The sequence below is a fragment of the Salvelinus namaycush genome, chromosome 8, assembly GCF_016432855.1.
Source record: "Salvelinus namaycush isolate Seneca chromosome 8, SaNama_1.0, whole genome shotgun sequence".
In the NCBI taxonomy this organism is placed as follows: Eukaryota; Metazoa; Chordata; class Actinopteri; order Salmoniformes; family Salmonidae; genus Salvelinus; species Salvelinus namaycush.
Genome location: NC_052314.1, coordinates 8,950,877 through 8,975,993, shown reverse-complemented (window position 1 = coordinate 8,975,993; position 25,117 = coordinate 8,950,877). Strand labels below are relative to the sequence as shown.

Here is a 25,117-nt window from a genome sequence, read left to right as displayed (position 1 = left end):
CAGCTGGTCCTTTTGTGGCAGGGCTGAAATGCAGTGGAAATGTTTTGGGGGGGATTCAGTTCATTTGCATGGCAAAGAGGGACTTTGCAATTAATTGCAATTCATCTGATCACTCTTCATAACATTCTGGAGTATATGCAAATTGCCATCATACAAACTGAGGCAGCAGACTTTGTGAAAATTAATATTTGTGTCATTCTCAAAACTTTTGGCCACGACTGTACTACGGTGCCCCTACTCATACATACATTCATATGCAGACATACACTATCATTTTGTAAGCTGTAAGAACATGAGCCTGGTCCTAGACTGTCTTCTGGTTTACACATTTCCCCATGTGTACAACATCTAACATTAGTGAGGCACCGATATTACATTTTTTGCTGATACCGATATCCAATATTTTCCTTGTCAAAAAAAAGATTCCGATTACCAATATAAAAAAATGTTGCGGCCTTTTAAGCATTCTAGTACAGTTAAATAGTTAACACACACACTTGGACGCAGCGGTCTAAGCCACTGCATCTCAGTGCAAGAGGCATCACTACAGTCCCTGGTTCAAATCCAGGCTGTATCACATCCGGCCGTGATTGGGAGTCCCATAGGGTGGCGCACAATTGGCCCAGCGTCGTCCGGGTTTGGCCGTCATTGTAAATAAGAATTTCTTCTTAACTTCTTACGGCTGAAATCCCGCTAACGGGATCGATATGACAACAGCCAGTGAGTGGAAGTGCAGGGCGCCAAATTCAAACAACAGAAAACTTCATAATTAAAATTCCTCAAACATACAAGTATTTTACACCATTTTAAAGATAAACTTGTTGTTAATCCCACCACAGTGTCCGATTTCAAAAAGGCTTTACGACGAAAGTACACCAAACGATTATGTTAGGTCAGCAACTAGTCACAGAAAAACACAGCCATTTTTCCAGCCAAAGAGAGGAGTCGCAAAAAGCAGAAATAGAGATAAAATTAATCACTAACCTTTGATGATCTTCATCAGATGACACTCATAGGGCTTCATGTTACACAATACATGTATGTTTTGTTCGATAAAGTTCATATTTATATCCAAAAATCTCAGTTTACATTGGCGCGTTATGGTCAGTAATGTTTTGCTTCCAAAACATCCGGTGATTTTGCAGAGAGCCACATCAATTTACAGAAATACTCATCATAAATGTTGATGAAAATACAAGTGTTATACATGGAATTATAGATCCACTTCTCCTTAATGCAACCGCTGTGTCAGATTTCAAAAAAACTTTACGGAAAAGCACACCATGCAATAATCAGGTGCTTCTACACCTGCATTGCTTGCTGTTTGGGGTTTTAGGCTGGGTTTCTGTACAGCACTTTGAGATATCAGCTGATGTAAGAAGGGCTATATGAATACATTTGATTTGATTTGATTTGATACGGCACTCAGACACAAAAACAAGCCATACAGGTACCCGCCATGTTGTGGAGTCAACAGAAGTCAGAAATAGCATTATAAATATTCACTTACCTTTGAAGATCTTCATCAATGCACTCCCAGGAATGCACTCCCAGGAATCCCAGGTCCACAATAAATGTTTGTTTTGTTCGATAAAGTCCATCATTTATGTCCAAATACCTCCTTTTTGTTTGCGCGTTTAGGTCACGAATCCAAATTCATGAGGCGCGAGCACTAGGTCCAGACGAAAAGTCCAAAAGTTCCGTTACAGTTCGTTGAAATATGTCAAACGATGTATAGAATCAATCTTTAGGATGTTTTTAACATACATCTTCAATAATGTTTCAAAAGGAGAATTCCTTTGTCTTTAGAAATGCAATGGAACGCAGCTAACTCTCACGGGCGCGAGCAAGACTGAGCTCATGGCACTCTGCCAGACCGCTAGTTGAAACAGCTCTCATTCTCTCCTCCTTCACAGTAGAAGCATCAAACAAGGTTCTAAAGACTGTTGACATCTAGTGGAAGCCTTAGGAAGTGCAATCGGACCAAATTTACACACACAAACACACACACACACACATACACACACACACACACACACACACACACACACCACACTGACCAAAAGTTATTTTGTTGGAATTGACGTATGTCCCCATTACCAGTAAAACATAATCAAAACCTATTTCTTTCATTTACTTTCCATGCCGTTTCATTATTCATTTGTTCAGTCATTTCATTCTTAACCCGGATTTCTATGGAACGCCGTTTGGGTCTTTGCATGTCAAAAAATATACTATTTAACACTATTTGATGTGTCAAATAACACTATTTGACGTGTCAAATAAGTTTGTTGACCAATCAGGACATGCATATGACTGCACGTCACATAATAATTTAACGCGTTCATTCATTTTTCACGTAGTTATTACACATTGATTACACTATCACTCGTATTTCATGTCACAGTGATTCATCGATACGTATGCTATGATGCTGGTAAAGTTGTCTCGCACACCTACAGTGCTGGTCATAAAAAAAGCTAGCTAGCTCATGGATGCAAACAATGTTCTTCCCCAAAAATATAGCAAAACAACATAATCTGTTTCAGTAGCTATAGTTAGCTTGCTAACTGTATAGCTAGGTGTCATCATCTAAAATAACCCTAATTTATAAGACAGTTCTTATTTGATTAATGGTGGGTCGGACCCATCTATGTTAAGCTAGCCATAATACGGATTAGACACAATAGCGGACTTTGCGGTTAGTCTTCAAAATAAAAGTATGGCATAATTCTACTATTTGTATTCATTTGCATCACTGTCAATGACATACTTTTATTTTGAAGGCAACCCGCAAAATTCCACTATTGTGCCTAATCCTTATTGCGGCTAGCTTCACAACACATAACACGGTCAGGTCCAGCCTCACTAGCCAGATGAAGCTAGCGGGCTGCTTATAACGTTAGCTTTGGGCAACAGGGTTAAGTAGCTGGCTAGCTATTTATTTTCATGAACTGAAGTTCAATTTCAATAGGCGAACAACAAGTGGCAACCTAGCTAATACTTACTCACAAGGATTCCTAAATCATTGCTAAGAATAATGAAAATGTATGCAGTTTCTACTGGTCATTGTTCTCAGGCTGGTTGTATTGGTGCTAGCTAGGTACCAAGCTAATGCTAGCTATCCCAGGAGTTGCGGTCGAACAAATTATGCTTTATTACCATGATGCTTTAATCCAAGATGTCCCTACAGATGGAATTCAAGCCATGACATGGTTGAGAGATACCTTGAGCAGAAAGTTGTGGTGTATTCCACACTGACTGATCAAGCTGGAGGAAGAATGTCAAAGATATTGTGACTTTGTCTGAAAATGACATAAGACTAGCAGAGGAAGTTATCAAAGTGTGCAAACCTCTCAAAACAGTGAGACAATTCCATCATTCCAATTACAATAATTCAAATTTCCATGGTCCTGTCTATCAAATCAAATCAAATTGATTTATAAATCCCTTCTTACATCAACTGATATCTCAAAGTGCTGTACAGAAACCCAGCCTAAAACCCCAAACAACAAGCAATGCAGGTGTAGAAGCACGGTGGCTAGGAGAAACTCCCTAGAAAGGCTGGAAACCTAGGAAGAAACCTAGAGAGGAACCAGGCTATGAGGGGTGGCCAATCCTCTTCTGGCTCTGCCAGGTGGAGATTATAACAGAACATGGCCAAGATGTTCAAATGTTCATAAATGACCAGCAGAGTCAAATAATAATAATCACAGTGGATGTCGAGGGTGCAACAGGTCAGCACCTCAGGAGTAAATGTCAGTTGGCTTTTCATAGCCGGTCATTCAGAGTATTTCTACCGCGCCTGCGGTCTCTAGAGAGTTGAAAACAGCAGGTCTGGGACAGGTAGCACGTCCGGTGAACAGGTCAGGGTTCCATAGCCACAGGCAGAACAGTTGAAACTGGAGCAGCAGCACGGCCAGGTGGACTGGGGACAGCAAGAAGTCATAAGGCCAGGTAGTCCTGAGGCATGGTCCTAGGGCTCAGGTCCTCCGAGAGAGAGAGAGAAAGAAAGAAAGAAAGAAAGAAAGAAAGAAAGAAAGAAAGAAAGAAAGAGAGAATTAGAGAGAGCATATTTAAATTCACAAAGGATACCGGATAAGACAGGAGAAATACTCCAGATATAACAGACTGACCATAGCCCCCGACACATAAACTACTGCAGTATAAATACTGGAGGCTGAGACAGGAGGGGTCAGGAGACACTGTGGCCCCATCTGATGATACCCCCGGACAGGGCCAAACAGGCAGGATATAACCCCACCCACTTTGCCAAAGCACAGCCCCCACACCACTAGAGGGATATCTTCAACCACCAACTTACCATATAGCCCACAAAGATCTCCGCCAAGGCACGACCCAAGGGGGGGCGTCAACCCAGACAGGAAGATCACGTCAGTGACTCAACCCACTCAAGTGACGCACCCCTCCTAGGGACGGCATGGAAAGCAATGATCCTGAAATCAATGGTGGCATGTGATGAAGATGAACCCGCAGTAAGGGATGTCAAGACTGCTATCAGAGTTAACCTGGAGCCTAGATATGCTGACCCTGGTGTCCAAGACTTCTTACACAAGAGCACCACTTTGGACTCCCGGTTCAAGTCCCTGCTGCACCTGGAGGCTTCTGCTCGTCTGAGAGTCTACAATGAACTCACAGCAGAGATTGTGACCAATATACAACAGGTATTGTATTTATTTTGTTAATGTGACATTTATTATTTTATTAATTAGTGATTTAACAATTAATTATAAAGTAATAATTGTAATTGACATAAATGTGTCTGATGTATATTTCTAACAACAAATCATATTTTTAAAGCCACTTCAGAGATAGTAATTTTCATCTAATTTAATTCTGCAGGCTCAAGCCACAGATAACACAGGAGCCAACCCCTCTCCAAAGACGGCAGAGGACAGGGGTTCTCCTCCAGAAAAGAAGTCTGCCATGGCTGAGCTTTTTGGGGAGTTGCTCACGACCCAGGAGCAGGGAACCAAGTCAAAGGTCAAGGTCATAGAGGAGGAGGTGACCTCATACAGGGAAGTGGACTGTATTCCCCTGGATGCTGATCCACTTACATGGTGGAAGACCAAAGAGTTAATATACCCTCATGTTGCCATGTTAGCAAGGCGCTATCTGGCTGTGCCTGGGACCTCTGTCCCTAGCGAGAGGGTATTCTCCACAGTGGCTGACATTGTCACAGCAAACGGATCTGTGCTCACTGCAGATAATGTGGATAGTCTAATCTTCTTAAAGAAAAACTTGGAAATCTGAATAAAATGTTTTTATTTTTTATTTTTGTCAAGGAACCAGTCTCAAGTGGTCCTATTTAGTTTAAGGCACTGCTATGTGACTTAATGTTGATATATGCTGCTGGACTATGCACTCTTGTTGAAGTTCTGTTTTAAATGAATATTTTATTTCATGTTATAAGGCAGGCACTGCTGTTTTTTGTTGTCCCTTTGTTTCCAAATGCTCCTGGGAATTCAAGCTACCCAGGTTACTATTATAATAAATCGGAAATCTAAATACCAATTACATATTTCTCAGGCGTTAATTTTGTCGATGTATCGAAACCGTACCGAACCGTGACACCACTGTACCGTATCGTACCGAACCATGAGTGTTGTGAACCGTTTCACCCCTAGTTTTAAGACAGTACAGTATAAAGGTAGGCTTAAACTGCTTCTCCAATGGAAATCCCCGATCACACTTGTAGGCGATCATGGCGACGTTGGCTAGCTAAGCTCATGTGTAGAAACACATAATCGGGTTTAACAGGTCATTTTGCGCCAAACTGTACATGTGCAGGCCATCTAATCAAAGGCACTTCTTCGATATAAAGTTGTTTTTGATGAAAATGAAAACGTGTCAGTTTCACGAGGTTGGAGTAATACCAAGTTCAACTACTTCAGACATTGGCTCAAATCTAGGTTATGCCTTTAGATTTCAAGAAAATGTACATCTGAGGAAGAATGTTTCACTTCTCTCATTGACTTCTCTAAACCCCGGCCTGGTCTGCTTGGTCTGCTTCCCAAGGGTTCCCAGAAGTCTGGTGATGTTGCTCCTCTGGGTTTAGAAACTCTGTACTTTCACTCTCAGTACAAGATAGGGATAGAGCAGCTAGTTGTTTTGTCTTGTTCACCCTGGCCTTCACTGCCGCGGCATGCACCATCTGCATCATATGCACACGCATGCACGCACTTATGCAGACACACACATACGCACACACACACATACAGACATGGTTTAGAATTTTCATAATTCAGCACATTCTGCACATTTTGGAGAAGATATGCTAAAAGCATTGTTTTAGGGATTGTTTTGTACTCAGGCTCCTAGTGGACAGGAAGATGGAACACGTGATTAATGTCTGTGAATTTATGAGAGTGTTTGTTTGTAATGTGTGGAAAAGAGAGGGGAACAAGTGTCACTGAGTTCCTGTTGTTTGGGTTGACCTTGACATGGTGACATAATGTGAATAGAATGCAGCCTGTATATGGCAACAACAAGGGAGATCTTGTATACTTTACAGTAGTTTTGCTATAATTAGACTAGTAAGAGCTCTATTCTGAGTATGCCCTCTCTCATATTAAACATAGTGCCAAACCAAACAGTCCAGGGCTCTGCAACAACAGTCTTCCAGGTCCCTTCTGTCAGAGCCCAGAGGTCTGAAAGCTAAACCAGAACAGCACAAACAGACGGCCAACACAGTCAATGTACTACCTTTTTGTCTACCCCCCATAGCCCAACCATGAGAAAAGAGGGATAAAAGAAACAGATGGCCAAAGAGTAGTATCTATGTTATTCTGGAGTTATTAATGAAGGCCAGAACAATATATAGTAGTGTGGAATGCAGCAGGCATTTGTGATTGGTCCATAATCCAGATATTTCAATTCAGTATGTGAATATAGACACTTTTGAACTAGGTAGAATGTATTGTGTGAAAAGAGCAAGACCATGATAGTATTGCAGTAGCTACGTTGTAGTACAATGTTCAGGCCTCTCCTCTGTCAACAGAATTACTTCATGATTCATTTCTCCCCAGGGCATGTGGTCTTTCACTATGATGCTTTCACATTGCTCAGTGTACTGTGTAAACCTAGTGGTGCCTATTACCAAACTGCCGATCATATGGCCTATGTTGTAACCTAGCCTTAGGACCAATGTTCCCCCGAAGCTGCGCGCGTTAGACGGGAGCCCAGCTCCCCCGGGACTGCTGCAGAAGAAATATCAGCCTGCGCAGAGAAGCACAAGATTGAACTTCACTCAACTTTCTAGTTTTCCCCGTTAGTCAACACTATCAAATTAACTTTTAACAAGGCACACCTGTTAATTGAAATGCGTTCCAGGTGACTACCTAATGAAGCTGGTTGAGAGAATGCCAAGAGTGTGCAAAGCTGTCATCAAGGCAAAGGGTGGCTACTTTGAAGAATCTGAAATCTATTTTGATTTGTTTAACACTTTTTTTGATTACTACATGATTCCATATGTTGTCAGAGTCGTTTGTATAGGTGGCAGGGAAGTCAGGCGCAGGAGAGTCAAACGTAGTGTAAAATGGAGTCTTTTAATGAAAGTCCAAATACATGCTCCATAACACTAAATAAGAAACGAACAAAACAAATATGGGTACGAAGACCCGTCGCGCACCTATACACATAAAAACAATACTAACAAGAAACAATCTCTGACAAAGACATGAGGGGAAACAGAGGGTTAAATACACAAGAGGATAATGGATGGGATTGAAAACAGGTGTGTGGGAAGACAAGACAAAACCAATGGAAAATAAAAAATGGATCGATGATGGCTAGAAGACCGGTGACGTCGACCGCCGAACACCGCCCGAACAAGGAGAGGCAACGACTTCGGTAGAAGTCGTGACATATGTGTTATTTCATATTTTTGATGTCGTCACTATTATTCTACAATGTAGAAAATAGTACAAATAAAGAAAAACCCTTGAATGAGTAGGTGTGTCCAAACTTTGACTGGTACTGTACATGTAGTGACATGTGCACATTTGTACATTTGTTCATATCCTTTGCTAGTTACTGAGTTATTAGCCAGTTATAGATTAGTTGTAGTCAGCAATGGAGGAATGATTGCTTCCTACAAGAGCACAACAATCTTCTTTTTTTTGTCTTAAAGGGGCAGTGTTGTATTTTGAGAGTAGCCAATAGGCAGAGGATAGCATTATTTGTCTAATTCTATGTAATGATGGTTTGGGAATAATAATACGTTGTATTTTGTAAAGTGGTTTCTTGCATCAAACAACACAACAACATTTTCAGTCACCCACATGTCTGAAGGACAAGTGGATAAATAGGTGAATGTCAAGCCATGCATGTTTTTTTCAATAGTCTCATGGAATGTAGGCCTACATTGAACACCACGCATTGCCTGCTACTGTAGGGTGAATGATAGAACAGCTATTTCCATGTTAAAATGTTATGGGATGCATTTTCTCCATTGTTTTTAATGGTAGGCCACTCAGGTAGGCTTGCATTATGGTTAAATAGCCACAGTAGCCGCCTTGACCACTATTAAAACTAACTTAAACCGGGTACAGCCTCAGTGTTCAGAGTAAACACACACCGGAAGTTGCACAGAATTTTCACAACGTTCAAGTTTGCGCTCAGCAGACCTGAAATTTGCTCAGTGAGGAAAATGTTTTGAGGGAACATTGCTTAGAACTTATGCTTCATGTTTGCCTATTGTCCAGTAGGTGTACATTAGGCACATTTCAAGGCTATAGATTATAGTCCTCACCATTCCAAAGTGAAAGTCTGTATTTATCAAGACTTGGCTGGATGAGAGAAGAGTGATACGTCTTTATCTTTGTTCCATGGTGTTGTTTTCATGTTCAGAACAAATGACCAAGAGAGAAGGAAAAGGGACAGTGGTATACAGTGGGGCAAAAAAGTATTTAGTCAGCCACCAATTGTGCAAGTTCTCCCACTTAAAAAGATGAGAGAGGCCTGTAATTTTCATCATAGGTAGACTTCAACTATGACAGACAAAATGAGAAAAAAAATCCAGAAAATCACATTGTAGGATTTTTTATGAATTTATTTGCAAATTATGGTGGAAAATAAGTATTTGGTCACCTACAAACAAGCAAGATTTCTGGCTCTCACAGACCTGTAACTTATTCTTTAAGAGGCTCCTCTGTCCTCCCCTCGTTACCTGTATTAATGACACCTGTTTGAACTTGTTATCAGTATAAAAGACACCTGTCCACAACCTCAAACAGTCACACTCCAAACTCCACTATGGCCAAGACCAAAGAGCTGTCAAAGGACACCAGAAACAAAATTGTAGACCTGCACCAGGCTGGGAAGACTGAATCTGCAATAGGTAAGCAGCTTGGTTTGAAGAAATCAACTGTGGGAGCAATTATTAGGAAATGGAAGACATACTAGACCACTGATAATCTCCCTCGATCTGGGGCTCCACGCAATATCTCACCCCGTGGGGTCAAAATGATCACAAGAATGGTGAGCAAAAATCCCAGAACCACACGGGGGGACCTATTGAATGACCTGCAGAGAGCTGGGACCAAAGTAACAAAGCCTACCATCAGTAACACACTACGCCGCCAGGGACTCAAATCCTGTAGTGCCAGACGTGTCCCCCTGCTTAAGCCAGTACATGTCCAGGCCCGTCTGAAGTTTGCTAGAGAGCATTTGGATGATCCAGAAGAAGATTGGGAGAATGTCATATGGTCAGATGAAACCAAAATAGAACTTTTTGGTAAAAACTCAACTCGTCGTGTTTGGAGGAGAAAGAATGCTGAGTTGCATCCAAAGAACACCATACCTACTGTGAAGCATGGGGGTGGAAACATCATGCTTTGGGGCTGTTTTTCTGCAAAGGGACCAGGACGACTGATCCGTGTAAAGGAAAGAATGAATGGGGCCATGTATCGTGAGATTTTGAGTGAAAACCTCCTTCCATCAGTAAGGGCATTGAAGATGAAACGTGGCTGGGTCTTTCAGCATGACAATGATCCCAAACACACCGCCCGGGCAACGAAGGAGTGGCTTCGTAAGAAGCATTTCAAGGTCCTGGAGTTGCCTAGCCAGTCTCCAGATCTCAACCCCATAGAAAATCTTTGGAGGGAGTTGAAAGTCCATGTTGCCCAGCAACAGACCCAAAACATCACTGCTCTAGAGGAGATCTGCATGGAGGAATGGGCCAAAATACCAGCAACAGTGTGTGAAAACCTTGTGAAGACTTACAGAAAACGTTTGACCTCTGTCATTGCCAACAAAGGGTATATAACAAAGTATTGAGATAAACTTTTGTTATTGACCAAATACTTATTTTCCACCATAATTTGCAAATAAATTCATAAAAAATCCTACAATGTGATTTTCTGGATTATTTTTCCTCATTTTGTCTGTCATAGTTGAAGTGTACCTATGATGAAAATTACAGGCCTCTCTCATCTTTTTAAGTGGGAGAACTTGCACAATTGGTGGCTGACTAAATACTTTTTTGCCCCACTGTACATCAAAATGTCTACATTCAACTATAAACCAGTGGAGCCTCAAGTCTCTGCAGTTCAATGGGAAAATTGCTTTTTTTTAAAAAGTTAAATGAATTGTCTGCTAAAACGTTGAGTTAAATGTTGGTCTCTGCTAAACTCTGTTAAAGTTTCTTTGTTTTACATATTATATTAGAGATTTTAATAGTCACATTTACAGGGCTGCAGATGTAATTACATGGTACAGTGAAATTCTTAAATTCCGAGCACCAACAATGCAGGACAAAGTAATGTCTTTAGTGTGGAGGGAAAGAGGAGAAGTGATGTTTGCCAGAAACACTACCTCTACTAGCAGACACACAGTTGACAGATTAGAGAGATAAAGATTTGGGCGTCTGGAGATTAAACGTAGATGACAGACGCTCCCAAAAGCTTAATCCCACCAACAGAAATATGCTCTTGGTGGGAATTATAATGATCATCCCAATTCCTGAATGGAGCTGTTTTTAGAAATAACAGTCTTATTTGTATCCTGTGCTGTTACTCAGTAGGGGATATTTGGACACTTCACAACAAAGTTGCTTTGATCACATATTGGTAGCTTTTAGCATGAATCTTGGCAATTTGGCTTGAAAGGCCAACAGAGCGTGAAGTCCTCTGTTTTTCATCAACCCAGAATATTTAGGCAAATATGTCATCAGGGAATCTGATATGCTCATTGTGTGGAATGTCATCCCTGCTAGAGTAATCAGTTGTCTGAAACTCGACTCTTAGCACCCAATGGGCATCCTCCGTTTGACTTGTAACACCTGGAATGCTGTCATCAATTAGGGAATGTCTCAGAGATTGATAGTAGTCTATATGACTATGGGGGGGAGTAATGTGATTATTGTGACTAGCCTGATATTTCCACCAGGGAGATTACTCTCTAAACACATTACAATGAGCAATTGAGTTTGGTTTGTACTAAAGTCCCAGCATGCATCTCTAAAAGAAACAGCTGTTCCTACAATATTGTTGTACCTCTTCCTGTTGTCACACCTGCAGTTGCATAGGTCATCCTCCCTCCAATGTCACATCCCCACAGGAAATAGATCAAAGGTCCACACACATACAGTTTGATAGAAACACACATACAGATTTTGTATTTGCACGTACAGATACACATTGAGGTGACATAAGGTCACTGAACGTGACGCTGCTTGGGGAGAACTAGGTGGATGTGGTGTTAATAGCTTGGAAAAGGGCAGCACCGTGAGATGAGTTGCAGGGGGGTAAACACTGACAGTTGCTGACGATATCTCCAATTGTTGTTGCCACTTGGTGGAAACTGGGGTCCCAGGGGAGGATTTGACATAGAATGGCGTTCTCAGTCTATGGTATCTCTTCACCCACCAGTGTCCCGCTCTCATAATCCAATTACACTCCAACAATCAACGGCACCTCAGCTTCACTGAGCGATAACAGCCTCTTCACGCTGGGCTTGAGCCCAGGGGTTCTGCTATCCCCAAATACTGTAGCACCAAACAAACAGTCCTGCGCTTCAAAAAGGGAAAACCATGACCATCAGACCATGACCTTCATTAGTCATCGAGAAGCTGTTCCCCTTCCGAGAACGACTCTATGGATCCTCACTTGTATGGCTGAAAGCCCCAATTTTCTCACTGGATATTGGTACCTTAGTTTATTAGCTGCGACGTCCTTACATTTCATATGACCTCCCTTCTCTTTCCAGCCCAATATTGGTCGCCTTGGCATCCCCCACGGACCATCAGGAGAGAAGGTGGCAGTCGTTGCTGTGGACGACTGCGACATCGCCATGGCAATTGGCTTTGGTGGCCAGATCGGGAACTACTCTTGTGCCGCCCAGGGCATACAGACAGGACAGAAGAAGTGAGTGCAGTCTCATAGGGTTTATCCAGCCTCCTGTCGGACCAATCTTAGCTTTTCTCCCCTCAAGTGGAAAGTGACAGCAATTGCCATTTGGTTTCCCATATTACATCTTAGCAAGTTCTCATGCAGTAGACATAAAACCTACATCAGTATTAGTATGTCCTATTCACTTCTTAACTCTTGTGATTCTTTATTCTTATGCAAATGCCCATATCTAAATGTGTTTCTTATTCAAATGTAAATCGCCTCCTGCTAGGGAAACATTTGTTGGGTATTAGTAAATCACAAGATTTGACAATAGAGGGCATTTTGTTATATGCGAGCAGCGCATTTTTTTCGTAACTTGTGTTATGAGTTCATGTTACGCCAGCATTGGTCCCACTAAACAGTGGAGGTGTTGATGCAGGGTAAAGTAGTTGTAAGAGGCTTGATCAGCCTTTCTCTTTGTCTTTTTGGTTTGTGTGTTGAGTCACGATGTTAATAACAATGTTCTAGTGTGGTTGTAGCGTGATTGGTGCACTGTAATGTCAATCAGAGAATCATACTCATAACAAAAGGCCTTGACTCTCCACTCAGAATCAGGTCCAGTTGATGGTTGTTCTATGTTGTCCATCTCTAGGTCCCTGGACCTGACCGGTCCACTACTTCTGGGCGGTGTTCCCAACCTGCCGGAGGATTTCCCCGTCCGGAACCGAGACTTTGTGGGCTGCATGAGAGACCTGACTATAGACAGCAAGCCTGTGGACATGGCCAGTTATGTGGCCAACAACGGCACGGCCGCAGGTCTGTTCTAATCCTCACGTGTGATATTCATTTGATAGTTGTCATCTGTAGCTTAGTTGGTAGAGCATGGTGCTTGTAACGCCAGGATAGTGGGTTTGATTCTCGGGACAACCCTGCATGTCAAATGTATGCACCCATGACTGTAAGTTGCTTTGGATAAAAGCGTCTACTAAATGGCATATTTCAATGCATTAGTTTGATATTTTTGTCTAACCCTATTGATGCCACTGATTATCATAAGCCTGTATTACACGTCTGTATTCAGGGTGCACAGCGAAGAAGGACTTCTGCACTCAACGTGTGTGTCTGAATGGGGGAGTCTGTGTGAACAAGTGGAGCACGTACTCCTGTGGCTGTCCCCTGGGTTACGGAGGGAAGAACTGTGAACAAGGTAAAGGATTTTAGGAAAAGTGTATTGGATATATCTTTGAGGGGTTTCCTGTACGGGTGTGTGTCAGTCTGCATATCCTGCATGTGTGTGTGCATGTGCCCTGTGTGTATGTAGCTATGTGTTTTATTGTGTGTCTCATAATTAATGGAGTTGAAAAGGTTTCAGTCACGCTCTTCAAGGCTAGCGGTGAGTAAACAGAAAAGGTCAATGTGGACAAGTTTCCTGAATCTCCACATTCCTACATTCCACATACACACTGACCCTACCTCTGGCCCTGTTGGAGTACTCTACTAATACATCCTTCCATCCCTGCCTGCTTGAGGTAATCACAGATGTCAACTGGCCTTATTGATGGAAGTAATAGACTGATGGTAACCTGGTTTTCACCTATCCTTAAGGAAGGAAGGAAGGATTTTTAAAAGTATTTACACTTGGCCCAGGGCCAAATGACCACTATTACATATAATTGGTGATCTGATTATTACCCAGAAGCATTATGGTGCAGTCAGTGGTACTTGTCAGTTTCAATGCTTGTTTTTATGTCTATAGTTGACTAACGCAGTATATAGAGGTAGGAGATCAATTCATAGTTTATGGTACTATATACTTTAGTTGACAAATTTGCTGGCCAAATCTTGAATAGTGGTTTGCTCTTTTAACTCTCAAGAGGGATCACTATGTCAGAAAACACTTTTATTGGCATACCAGTTGACAGTAAAGCACACTTTGTTTTCCACTTTTCTGATGTAAGTCATGTTAACAGGAAAAGGAAATCACTTGTTGTGACACAAAATATTTGCAAAATGTTTTGCTCATAAAATAAAAAAAGGTCCTACCGGACATTATTCATCACGACCAGACAGGATTCTTAAAAGGAAGATCAACATTAGACAACTACTAGAAATAATGGAAAACTATAAGAATGAGGGGAAACCAGGTATAAACTTTATAGCAGATTTTGAGAAAGCCTTTGATACACTAGAATCTGTTTATAAGTGCCTGGATTTTTTCAACTCATAAGATGGGTAAAGTCATGTACAACAATCCTTTATGTAAAATAATAAATAATGGTTACTTCTCTGAGAACTTCGAATTGTCAAGAGGCATAAAAACAACAAGGTTGTCATACATATTTATTATGACCTTAGAATTTTTTGCTTTATATAAACATACTTTTAATCCATCTGTCTGCATATTTCAAGACATGACATATGGGGGTGTAGTGAGATACCCATTGGGATGGACGATTCTTTTCTCATCACTCATTGTGAAGCAACGTATACTAAAAGCTTGGAAGTCAAACAATCCGCCATCATTGACACAATGGAAAAATCTCATTATTTATTATAGAAATAGTATGGGCAACTGAGTAAAACAAATTGGTACAATTTAAGACCAAGTGGCAAACAATAATGCAGGTACTAAGGAAGGGTTGTGAGCAGGCAGGTCTGGGCAGATTAGATGTAGTCTTTGTCTGTATGTGTCTGTAAGTTGTCTTTAGTTTGAATAAGTTTGTTTTTGTTTTAGGAATAAAAACAAAATCTGTCTGTTAACATTAAGGGGCCAAAAATTAAGGGAATAGAGACAAAAGTATCAATGTATGCCGATGATTCAAGTTTTCTCGAGTCCTCAATCTTCGACCTTGAAGGGCTTCATTGAGGACCTGGACATTTCCTCCAGTATCTCTGGACTAAAACCCAACTGTGATAAGTGTACTATATTACGGATTGGGTCTCTAAAAGATACAAACTTTAAATTGCCATTTTATCTCTCGATTAAATTGGTGGATGGTAAAGTCAATATGCTTGGTGTACACAATATCTTGCAACTATTAACTTCGATCGAAAACGTAGAAAAATAGATAGAATTTTGAAACTGTGGAGAGGGAAACACCTATCCATTTACGTGAAGATTACCCTGATTAATTCTCTAGTTATATCGCAATTGACATATTTATTCATGCATCCACCGACTCCAGCAGAATCCTTTTTCAAATAATACGAGTAAAAAATGTGTCACTTCATTTTGAATGTCTAACCAGATAAAGTTCAACAAACATATTTTTATAACAAACATGAGTTTGGAGGGTTAAAACTATGAAATAGTAAGGCATTAAACCTCTCTTAAAGCCTCCATTGTACCGAAATAGTATCTAAATCCTAATAGTTTTTTTTAGCAAGTACGCCTTTATCTTTGTAGTGACTGGGTGTATTGATACACCATCCAAAGTGTAATTAAGAACTTCACCATGCTCAAAGGGATATTCAATGTTTGTTTTTTTACCTATCTACCAATAGGTGTCCTTCTAGCGAGGCATTGGAAAACGTCCATGGTCTTTGTGGTTGAATCTTAGTTTGAAATTCACTGCTCAACTGAGGGGGCCTTACAGATAATTGTATGTGTGGGGTACAGGCATGAGGCAGTCATTTGAAAATCATGTTGAACACTATCATTGCACACAGAGTGAGTCCATGCAACTTATTATGTGAGTTGTTAAGCAAATGTTTACTCCTAAACTTATTTCGGCTTGCCATAGCAAAGCGGTTGAATACTTATTTACTCAAGACATTTTTTATTAATTTGTAAAAAAAAAAATGAAAACATAATTCCACTTTGACATTATGCAGTTTTGTGTATAGGCCAGTGACAAAACATCTCAATTTAATCTATTTTAAATTCAGTCTGCAACACACAATTATTTGGAAAAAGTCAATGGGTCTGAATACTTTCCGAATGCACTGTGTGACCGACAGGCTCAATTCGGTCTTATGTACAAAATTTAAAATTGTGTTTTTTACATTGGATAAAAGTAGAGAGTCAGAGCTAGTAAATGGTACACTACCGTTCAAAAGTTTGGGGTTACTTAGAAATGTCCTTGTTTTTGAAAGAAAAGCACATTTTCTGTCCATTAAAATAACATAAAATTGATCAGAAATACAGTGTAGACATTGTTAATGTTGTAAATGACTATTGTAGCTGGAATATCTACAAGGCGTACAGAGACCCATTATCAGCAACCATCACTCCTGTGTTCCAATGTCACGTTGTGTTAGCTAATCCAAGTTTATCATTTTAAAAGGCTAATTGATTATTAGAAAACCATTTTGCAATTATGTTAGCACAGCTGAAAACTGTTGTCCTGATTAAAGAAGCAATAAAACTGGCCTTCTTTAGACTAGTTGAGTATCTGGAACATCAGCATTTGTGGGTTCGAATACAGGCTTAAAATGGCCAGAAACAAAGAACTTTCTTCTGAAACTCGTCAGTCTATTCTTGTTCTGAGAAATGAAGGCTATTCCATGCGAGAAATTGCCAAGAAACTGAAGATCTCATACAACGCTGTGTACTACTCCCTTCACAGAACAGAGCAAACTGGCTCTAACCAGAATAGAAAGAGGAGTGGGAGGCCCCGGTGCACAACTGAGCAAGAGGACAAGTACATTAGAGTGTCTAGTTTGAGAAACAGACGCCTCACAAGTCCTCAACTGGCAGCTTCATTAAATAGTACCCGCAAAACACCAGTCTCAACGTCAACAGTGAAGAGGTGACGAAAATGGCACCGGAAGAAATGGCAGCTGTTTTACGGGCGCCCAAACAATTGTGCTATTATATGTTTGTTTTTTCAAGTTATTTGTAACTTATTTTGTACATAATGTTTCTGCCACCATATCTTACGGCAAAAAAGAGATTCGGGATACCAGGACAGCGATCACTCACCTCGGATTAGACAAAGATTTTTTCTTCAACAGGCAGGACGCACAGGACATTCTCCGAACACCTGACAAGGCCAACATCCCAGTTATTTACAAGAGGAAGAGACGCAGGTACAGAGGACACAGAGCAGGGTGCCTCGTAAGGATCCGCAGAAGGCGAGGGGGTAAGCTGCCGTTACCGTCAATATTACTCGCCAACGTGCAATCACTGGACAATAAATTAGACGAGGTACAATCACGAATATCCTACCAACGGGACATCAAAAACTGTAACATCTTATGTTTCACGGAATCGTGGCTGAATGATGACATAGATATTCAGCTAGCGGGATATACGCTGCAGCGGCTAGATAGAACAGCACACTCCAGTAAGACGAGGGGGGGGGGTCTGTGCATATTTGTAAACAACAGCTGGTGCACGAAAGGAAGTCTCTAGATTTTGCTCGCCTGAGGTAGAGTATCTTGTGATTAAATGCAGACCACACTATTTGCCTAGAGTTTTTTCAGCTATACTTTTGGTGGCTGTTTATTTACCACCACAGACGGATGCTGGTACTAAGACTGCACTCAGTCAACTGTATAAGGAAATAAGCAAACAGGAAACCGCTCACCCAGAGGCGGAGCTCCTAGTGGCCGGAGACTTTAATGCAGGGAAACTTAAATCAGTTCTACCTAATTTCTATCAACATGTTAAATGTGCAACCAGAAAATAATTCTAGATCACCTGTACTCCACACACAGAGACGCGTACAAAGCTCTCCCTCGCCCTCCATTTGGTAAATCCGACCACAATTATATCCTCCTGATTCCTGCTTACAAGCAAAAATTATAGCAGAAAGCACCAGTGACTCGGTCTATAAAAAGTGGTCAGATGAAGCAGATGCTAAACTACAGGACTTTTTGCTATCACAGACTGGAACATGTTCCGGGATTCTTCCGGTGGTATTGAGGAGTACACCACATCAGTTACTGGCTTTATCAATAAGTGCATCGAGAACGTCGTCCCCACAGTGACTGTACGTACATAACCCAACCAGAAGCCATGGATTACAGGCCACATTCTCACTGAGTTAAAGGGTAGAGCTGCCGCTTTCAAGGGGCGATACTCTAACCCGGAAGCTTATAAGAAATCCTGCTATGCCCTCCGATGAACCATCAAACAGGCAAAGTGTCAATACAGGGCTAAGATTGAATCGTACTATACCGGCTCCGACGCTCATCTTATGTGGCAGGGCTTGCAAACTATTACAGACTACAAAGGGAAGCCCAGTGACACGAGCCTACCAGACGAGCTAAATCACTTCTAGCTCGCTTCGAGGCAAGCAACACTGAGGCATGCATGAGAGCATCAGCTGTTCCGGACGACTGTGTGATCACGCTCTCCGTAGCCGACGTGAGTAAGACCTTTAAACAGGTCAACATTCACAAGGCTGTGGGGCCAGACGGATTACCAGGACGTGTGCTCAGGGCATGTGCTGATCAACTGGCAGGTGTCTTCACTGACATTTTCAACATGTCCCTGATTGAGTCTGTAATACCAACATGTTTCAAGCAGACCACCATAGTCCCTGTGCCCAAGAACACGAACACGGTGCATGCTCAGTCCCCTCTTGTACTCCCTGTTCACCCATGACTGCATGGCCAGGTACGACTCCAACACCATCATTAAGTTTGCAGACGACACAACAGTGGTAGGCCTGATCACCGACAACGACAAGACAGCCTATAGGGAGGAGGTCAGAGACCTGGCTGGGTGGTGCCAGAATAACAACCTATCCCTCAACGTAACCAAGACTAAGGAGATGATTGTGGACTACAGGAAAGGAGGACCGAGCACGCCCCCATTCTCATCGACGGGGCTGTAGTGGAGCAGGTTGAGAGCTTCAAGTTCCTTGGTGTCCACATCACCAACAAACTAGAATGGTCCAAACACACCAAGACAGTTGTGAAGAGGGCACGACAAAGCCTATTCCCCCTCAGGAAACTAAAAAGATTTGGCATGGGTCCTGAGATCTTCAAAAGGTTCTATAGCTGCAACATCGAGAGCATCCTGACTGGTTGCATCACTGCCTAGTACGGCAATTGCTCGGCCTCCGACCGCAAGGCACTACAGAGGGTAGTGCGTACATCCCAGTACATCACTGGGGCTAAGCTGCCTGCCATCCAGAACCTCTATACCAGGCAGTGTCAGAGGAAGGCCCTTTAAATTGTCAAAGACCCCAACCACCCCAGTCATAGACGTTTCTCTCTACTACCGCATAGCAAGCGGTACCGGAGTGCCAAGTCTAGGACAAGAAGGCTTCTCAACAGTTTTTACCCCCAAGCCATAAGACTCCTGAACAGGTAATCAAATGGCTACCTGGACTACTTGCATTGTATGCCCCCCCACCCCTCTTTTACACTGCTGCTACTCTCTGTTTATCATATATGCATAGTCACTTTAACTATACATTCATGTACATACTACCTCAATTGACCCAACCAACTAGTGCCTGTATATAGCCTCACTACTGTTATAGCCTCGCTACTGTATATAGCCTCGCTACTGTTATTTTTCACAGTCTTTTTATTGTTGTCTTTACTTACCTATTGTTCACCTAATACCTTTTTTGCACTGTTGGTTAGAGCCTGTAAGTAAGCATTTCACTGTAAGGTCTACACCTGTTGTATTCTGCGCACGTGACAAATAAAGTTTGATTTGATTAGATTTTTGACTGGGATGCTGTCCTTCTAGGCAGAGTTGCAAAGAAGAAGCCATATCTCAGACTGTCCAGAAAAAGAAAATATTAAGATGCCTAGAAGGTCAGCATCCCGGAGTCGCCTCTTCACTGTTGACGTTGAGACTGGTTTCCATGGCTAAACCAACTAGGCTCGTAATTTAACAATTCTATCTATATTTACAGATGGCATACACGTTTGTTACTAAGGCACATGAAAGTTTACATGTTCCAGAAGGCATTTGGTCGGGTAGGGATGGTCGGGTAGGGGCGATTAGAAATGATGCAGACAATGATAGATAGATCCTTCAATCTATCTGTAATATTAAAGCTGATCTACCCAAATTAAATAAATAAAACATGTCAAATAGCTTTATGTTTTCAGAAGGTTTAGTTTGACCCAATTCATAGAAGCACCTTAAAAGGACACAGTGAGTGTAAACTCTGTGGCAACCAATGACCTGGCGGGATGTCTCTATATGTCTCAGGTTAATTACTGGGCAATATCTAGGTGTGTCCACGTGTGTGTGTGTTTCTCAATCTCATCATAATCAATGTTCTTACGAGAATGTGAAACTGAAGATTTGTGTAGTATGTACATTTTTCAAATGTTGTTACATTACAGCCTTATTCTAAAATTGATTAAATCGTTTTTCCCCCCCCTCATCAATCTACACAAAATACCCCATAATGACAAAGCAAAAACAGGTTTTTAGAAATGTTTGCAAACTTTGGCAGCGATTACAGCCTCGAGTCTTCTTGGGTATGACGCTACAAGCTTGGCACACCTGTATTGGGGAATTTCTCCCATTCTTCTCTGCAGATCCTCTCAAGCTCTGTCAGGTTGGATGCGTAGTGTCGCTGCACAGCTATTTTCAGGTCTCTCCAAACATGTGAAATCGGGTTCAAGTCTGGGCTCTGGCTGGGCCACTCAAGGACATTCAGAGACTTGTCCCGAAGCCACTCCTGCGTTGTCTTGGCTGTGTGCTTAGGGTCGTTGTCCTGTTGGAAGGTGAACCTTCGCCCCAATCTGGAGCAGGTTTTCATCAATGATCTCTATGTACTTTGCTCCGTCCATCTTTTCCTCGATCCTGACTAGTCTCCCAGTCCCTGTCACTGAAAAACATCCCTACAGCATAATGCTGCCACCACCATGCTTCACCGTAGGGATGGTGCCAGGTTCCTCCAGAGTTCAATCTTGGTTTCATTAGACCAGAGAATCTTGTTTCTCATGGTCTGAGAGTCCTTTAGGTGCCTTTTGGCAAACTCCAGTGGGCTGTCATGTGCCTTTTACTGAGGAGTGGCTTCCATCTAGCCATAAAAGCCTGATTGCTGGAGTGCTGCAGAGATCCTTGTCCATCTGGAAGGTTCTGCCATCACCACAGAGAAACTCTGGAGCTCTGTCAGAGTGACCATCGGGTTCTTGGTCACCTCCCTGACAAAGGCCCTTCTCCCCCGATTTCTCAGTTTGGCGGTCAGCTCTAGGAAAAATATTGGTGGTTCCACACTTCTTCCATTTAAGAATGATGGAGGCCACTGTGTTCTTGGGCACCCTGCTGCAGAATGTTTTGGTACCTTTCCCCAGATCTGTGCCTCAAAACAATCCTGTCTCTGAGCTCTACGGACAATTCCTTTGACCTCATGGCTTGGTTTTTGCTCTGACACGCACTGTCAACTGTGGGACCTTATTTAGACAGGTGTGTGCCTTTCCAAATCATGTCCAATCAATTGAATTTACCACAGGTGGACTCCAATCAAGTTGTACAGTCACACAGTCACTCGCAGTCATACAGTCACTCGCCTCCCCATCTACTAATCTCAAGGTTGATCAATGGAAACAGGACGCACCTGAGCTCAATTTCGAGTCTCATAGCAAAGGGTCTGAATACTTATGTAAATAAGGTATTTCTGTTTTTAATTTTTGATACATCTGTAAAAAAAAAAATGTAAAAAACTTTTTTCACTTTGTCATTATGGGGTATTATATGTAGATTGATGAGGATATATATTTTTTAATCGATTTTAGAATAAGGTTGTAGCGTAACAAAATGTGGAAAAAGTCAAGGGGTCTGAATACTTTACGAATGCACTGTATAACAAACAGTTTCATGATTGTAAATCACAATAATAGGGTCATTCCACCGATTCAGTGCCTTTTGAGAAGTAAAACTTTGGATTTCACCTCATTTTTACATTTTGTCATAAAGAGCACATGTTCAACCATAAAAAAATTAGTTTTCTCATCTCAAGAGATTAAATGAAAAAGTACTATAGTAAGTGCCTATTAAGTGCCAAATAAAGTAACAGGGTTGACCGTAACAGGGATGACGATTTCTTATTAAATCAGCCATAAATCCCCTTCTGACAGGGGGTATGGAAACGTGTTGTGTGCAATAGGGAGTGGCAATTGAAGGCAAGCTTCACAAAAAAAAGGAAATTGTTAAAACATTTCTAGCTTGTCTATCTACGAGTAACAGGGTTGACAAATTATGCTCGACCAGCTCAGTTTTCCACCACAAACACCAGGAAATGGACAAAAAGAGTAGAAACAGCTCACCTGCTTTTGACTGTTAAATGTTCAATCTTTCTTTTTATTTATTTTTTATTTTTTAATGAATAGTTTCACCATATTAAAACAAGAGTTCATGTCACTTAACAGGGTTAACCTTAAAGGACAGATGTAAGTAAATCAGTAATCACAAAATAATTATAATCTTCAGAAATGACTTTGTCAAAGCAACAAAATAACTAGGGCTTTACAATGATGGTGAAACCTGGAGAAATGTTGTTATTAAGTGGTTTAATAAAATCTTCCTAGAAGTGACACAGGGTTGATGGAGGGACATGTCAAAATGCTGAACATTGGCACTTTAGCAAGCCTTTCTTCATAAAAAAAAATCGAATTTATTGAATTGTCCTTGTGGTCTATATTAAACATTTAATATAACAGGCTTTTAAAAATTCAACATTGGTTTACAATTTCTACTTACAATATCAAAGTGACGCAAAAGGCACTCATTTCGTGGAACGACCCATCAATCACCATTTCACGGGAAGCAATGAACAAGTACAGACTCTATCCACAACTTTTACTGCTGAGCTCATCGTCTGCAAGATCATACACACAGAAGAACTACCTGTATGGCAATGATGTAATGATAGCCCCTGGATGTGTTGCCATGGATTTGTAGTCAGGATTTAGTCAGGCTGTTTGGAACAAGCCTAGAAAGGACCTAGTCAATAAGTAAAAGTTTACTGGTTATTGGTTCTCCAACTGAAGTGTCACTATCTGTTTCCCTTCCTCCAGTCATGCCCTCCCCGCAACACTTTGACGGCCATGCACTGGTGTGGTGGCGAGAGCCAGAGGTCACCATCAGTGTGCCCTGGTACATGGGCTTGATGTTCAGAACCAGGCAGAGCTCTGGCACCCTGCTGCAGGCCAACGCTGGGGACTTCTCCAAGATACACCTCCTGGTGAGTGGAGCGGGGTAGCCCAGTGCCTACACAACACCCAGGGCCTTCCTCCATGTTATTAATGCCGGGTAAAGGCTAAGATAATGCTATGATAAGGTTAAGTTAATGCTATGATAAGGTTAAGCTAATGCGATGATAAGGTTAAGCTAATGCTATGATAAGGTTAAGCTAATGCTATGATAAGGTTAAGCTAATATGCTGGCGTTAAATGACTCAACTTCATGTTCTCTCTTTTTTTGTCACCTCCCCTTTCTTTCATGTCACCCTCCTCTCTCTCCCTCTTTCTCTGCCTTCCATCTGCTTTCTCTCACCATCTTCCTGACTCCAGATCAGCGGCAGACATGTCCGTTTCCAGGTGTTCCTGGGGGTGAAGCGGGTTGCCCTGCTGGACTTCTCTCAGGTCAGGGTAAACGACGGGGAGTGGCACCACGTCCTGGTGGAGCTGAAGAGTATCAAAGACGGGAAGGACATCAAATACATGGCACTGGTATCACTGGACTACGGCATGTTCCAGGTACTCACTGCCTCACTGGCTGGCAGCACCGTATTTGTGTGTTTTGTAGTAGTGTTTGTGAATGTAATGGATGATCTAGTGTAATATGGTATGTATGCACAATACACATGGTCTCTGCAAGTGCTCTATGGGTGGGTGCGTTCCACAGAGGTCAGTGGAGATAGGCAACACGCTACCAGGCCTGAGGCTGAGGAGTCTGTTTGTGGGGGGGCTGAGGAAGAAGGATGGGGCGGTCCAGAGCGGACTCAAGGGCTGCATGCAGGTGAGCCTCACACACACCATGTAACTGTACCGTACTCATCTTTGGAAAGCGAAATCAGTCGACGCCAACACAGCACTGATGGTCCTCTTCTCTCCTATGTTGCCAGGGCGTGCGGATGGGCGAGACGTCCACCAACCTGGCCAACGTCAACATGCTTCAGGGTCAGAAGGTCAGAGTGGAGGATGGTTGTGAGGTGGCCAACCCCTGCACCCCTAACGTCTGCCCTGAGCACAGCCGCTGCACCGACAACTGGAGCTCACACACCTGCATGTGCCACCCCGGTAAGCCCCCCGGACGGGACCCACTAAAATAGTTTTAGTAGGGTGTCCATCTACTCAAAAACACGCTTTGGTGTTGACATTTCACTTCCTTATATTATAAAATATATTTTACCAAGACAAATATGATTCATCATGTTCTGAATCATTCAGTGGGGTCTTTATCCGTCATTTCATTTTTACATTTCTTTTTATTTCACCTTTATTTAACCATTTCATTGACAGTATATCCAAATAGTCAGATTTCATAACCTAATACGTCTGATAATGAGCACCGAGCTCTGTTGACATAGCGGTACAGGTTTCTCATAATAACCTTTTGAGGATTATATGAGAAGTGTATACTCAAATATGAAAATACTACATGTCATGTCTCAAAATCGATATCCATCTTACCTCTATATTGTTTTATGTCCTGCGGGGTTCAAGAAGAAAGATGAAAAGTTCAACAGGTTTTTTCTCTGGCCTCCATTGATTTAGTCACCCTAATTCTAGCCATCCAAAAGGGTAAAAACTCCAAGAACTTGTGAATGGATTATGATAGAGACATGAGGTTTGGACCATTGGTTGTTTTAGAGGATTATTCACCCATTGGTCAA

The 25,117-nt window shown here is 41.9% G+C and overlaps 1 protein-coding gene across 1 annotated transcript in view; it reads left to right on the top strand.

Annotated features, from left to right (window-relative positions):
* The window catches only part of LOC120051695 (cadherin EGF LAG seven-pass G-type receptor 1-like), a 91,312-nt gene that overhangs the window by 46,856 nt on the left and 19,339 nt on the right, over nt 1-25,117 (top strand). Inside the window, exons 6-12 of the mRNA XM_038998582.1 lie at nt 12,229-12,386; nt 13,006-13,169; nt 13,435-13,560; nt 23,298-23,464; nt 23,793-23,978; nt 24,127-24,240; nt 24,347-24,521. Coding sequence (XP_038854510.1) covers nt 12,229-12,386; nt 13,006-13,169; nt 13,435-13,560; nt 23,298-23,464; nt 23,793-23,978; nt 24,127-24,240; nt 24,347-24,521 — 1,090 coding nt within the window. The remainder of the gene's footprint in view (nt 1-12,228; nt 12,387-13,005; nt 13,170-13,434; nt 13,561-23,297; nt 23,465-23,792; nt 23,979-24,126; nt 24,241-24,346; nt 24,522-25,117) is intronic.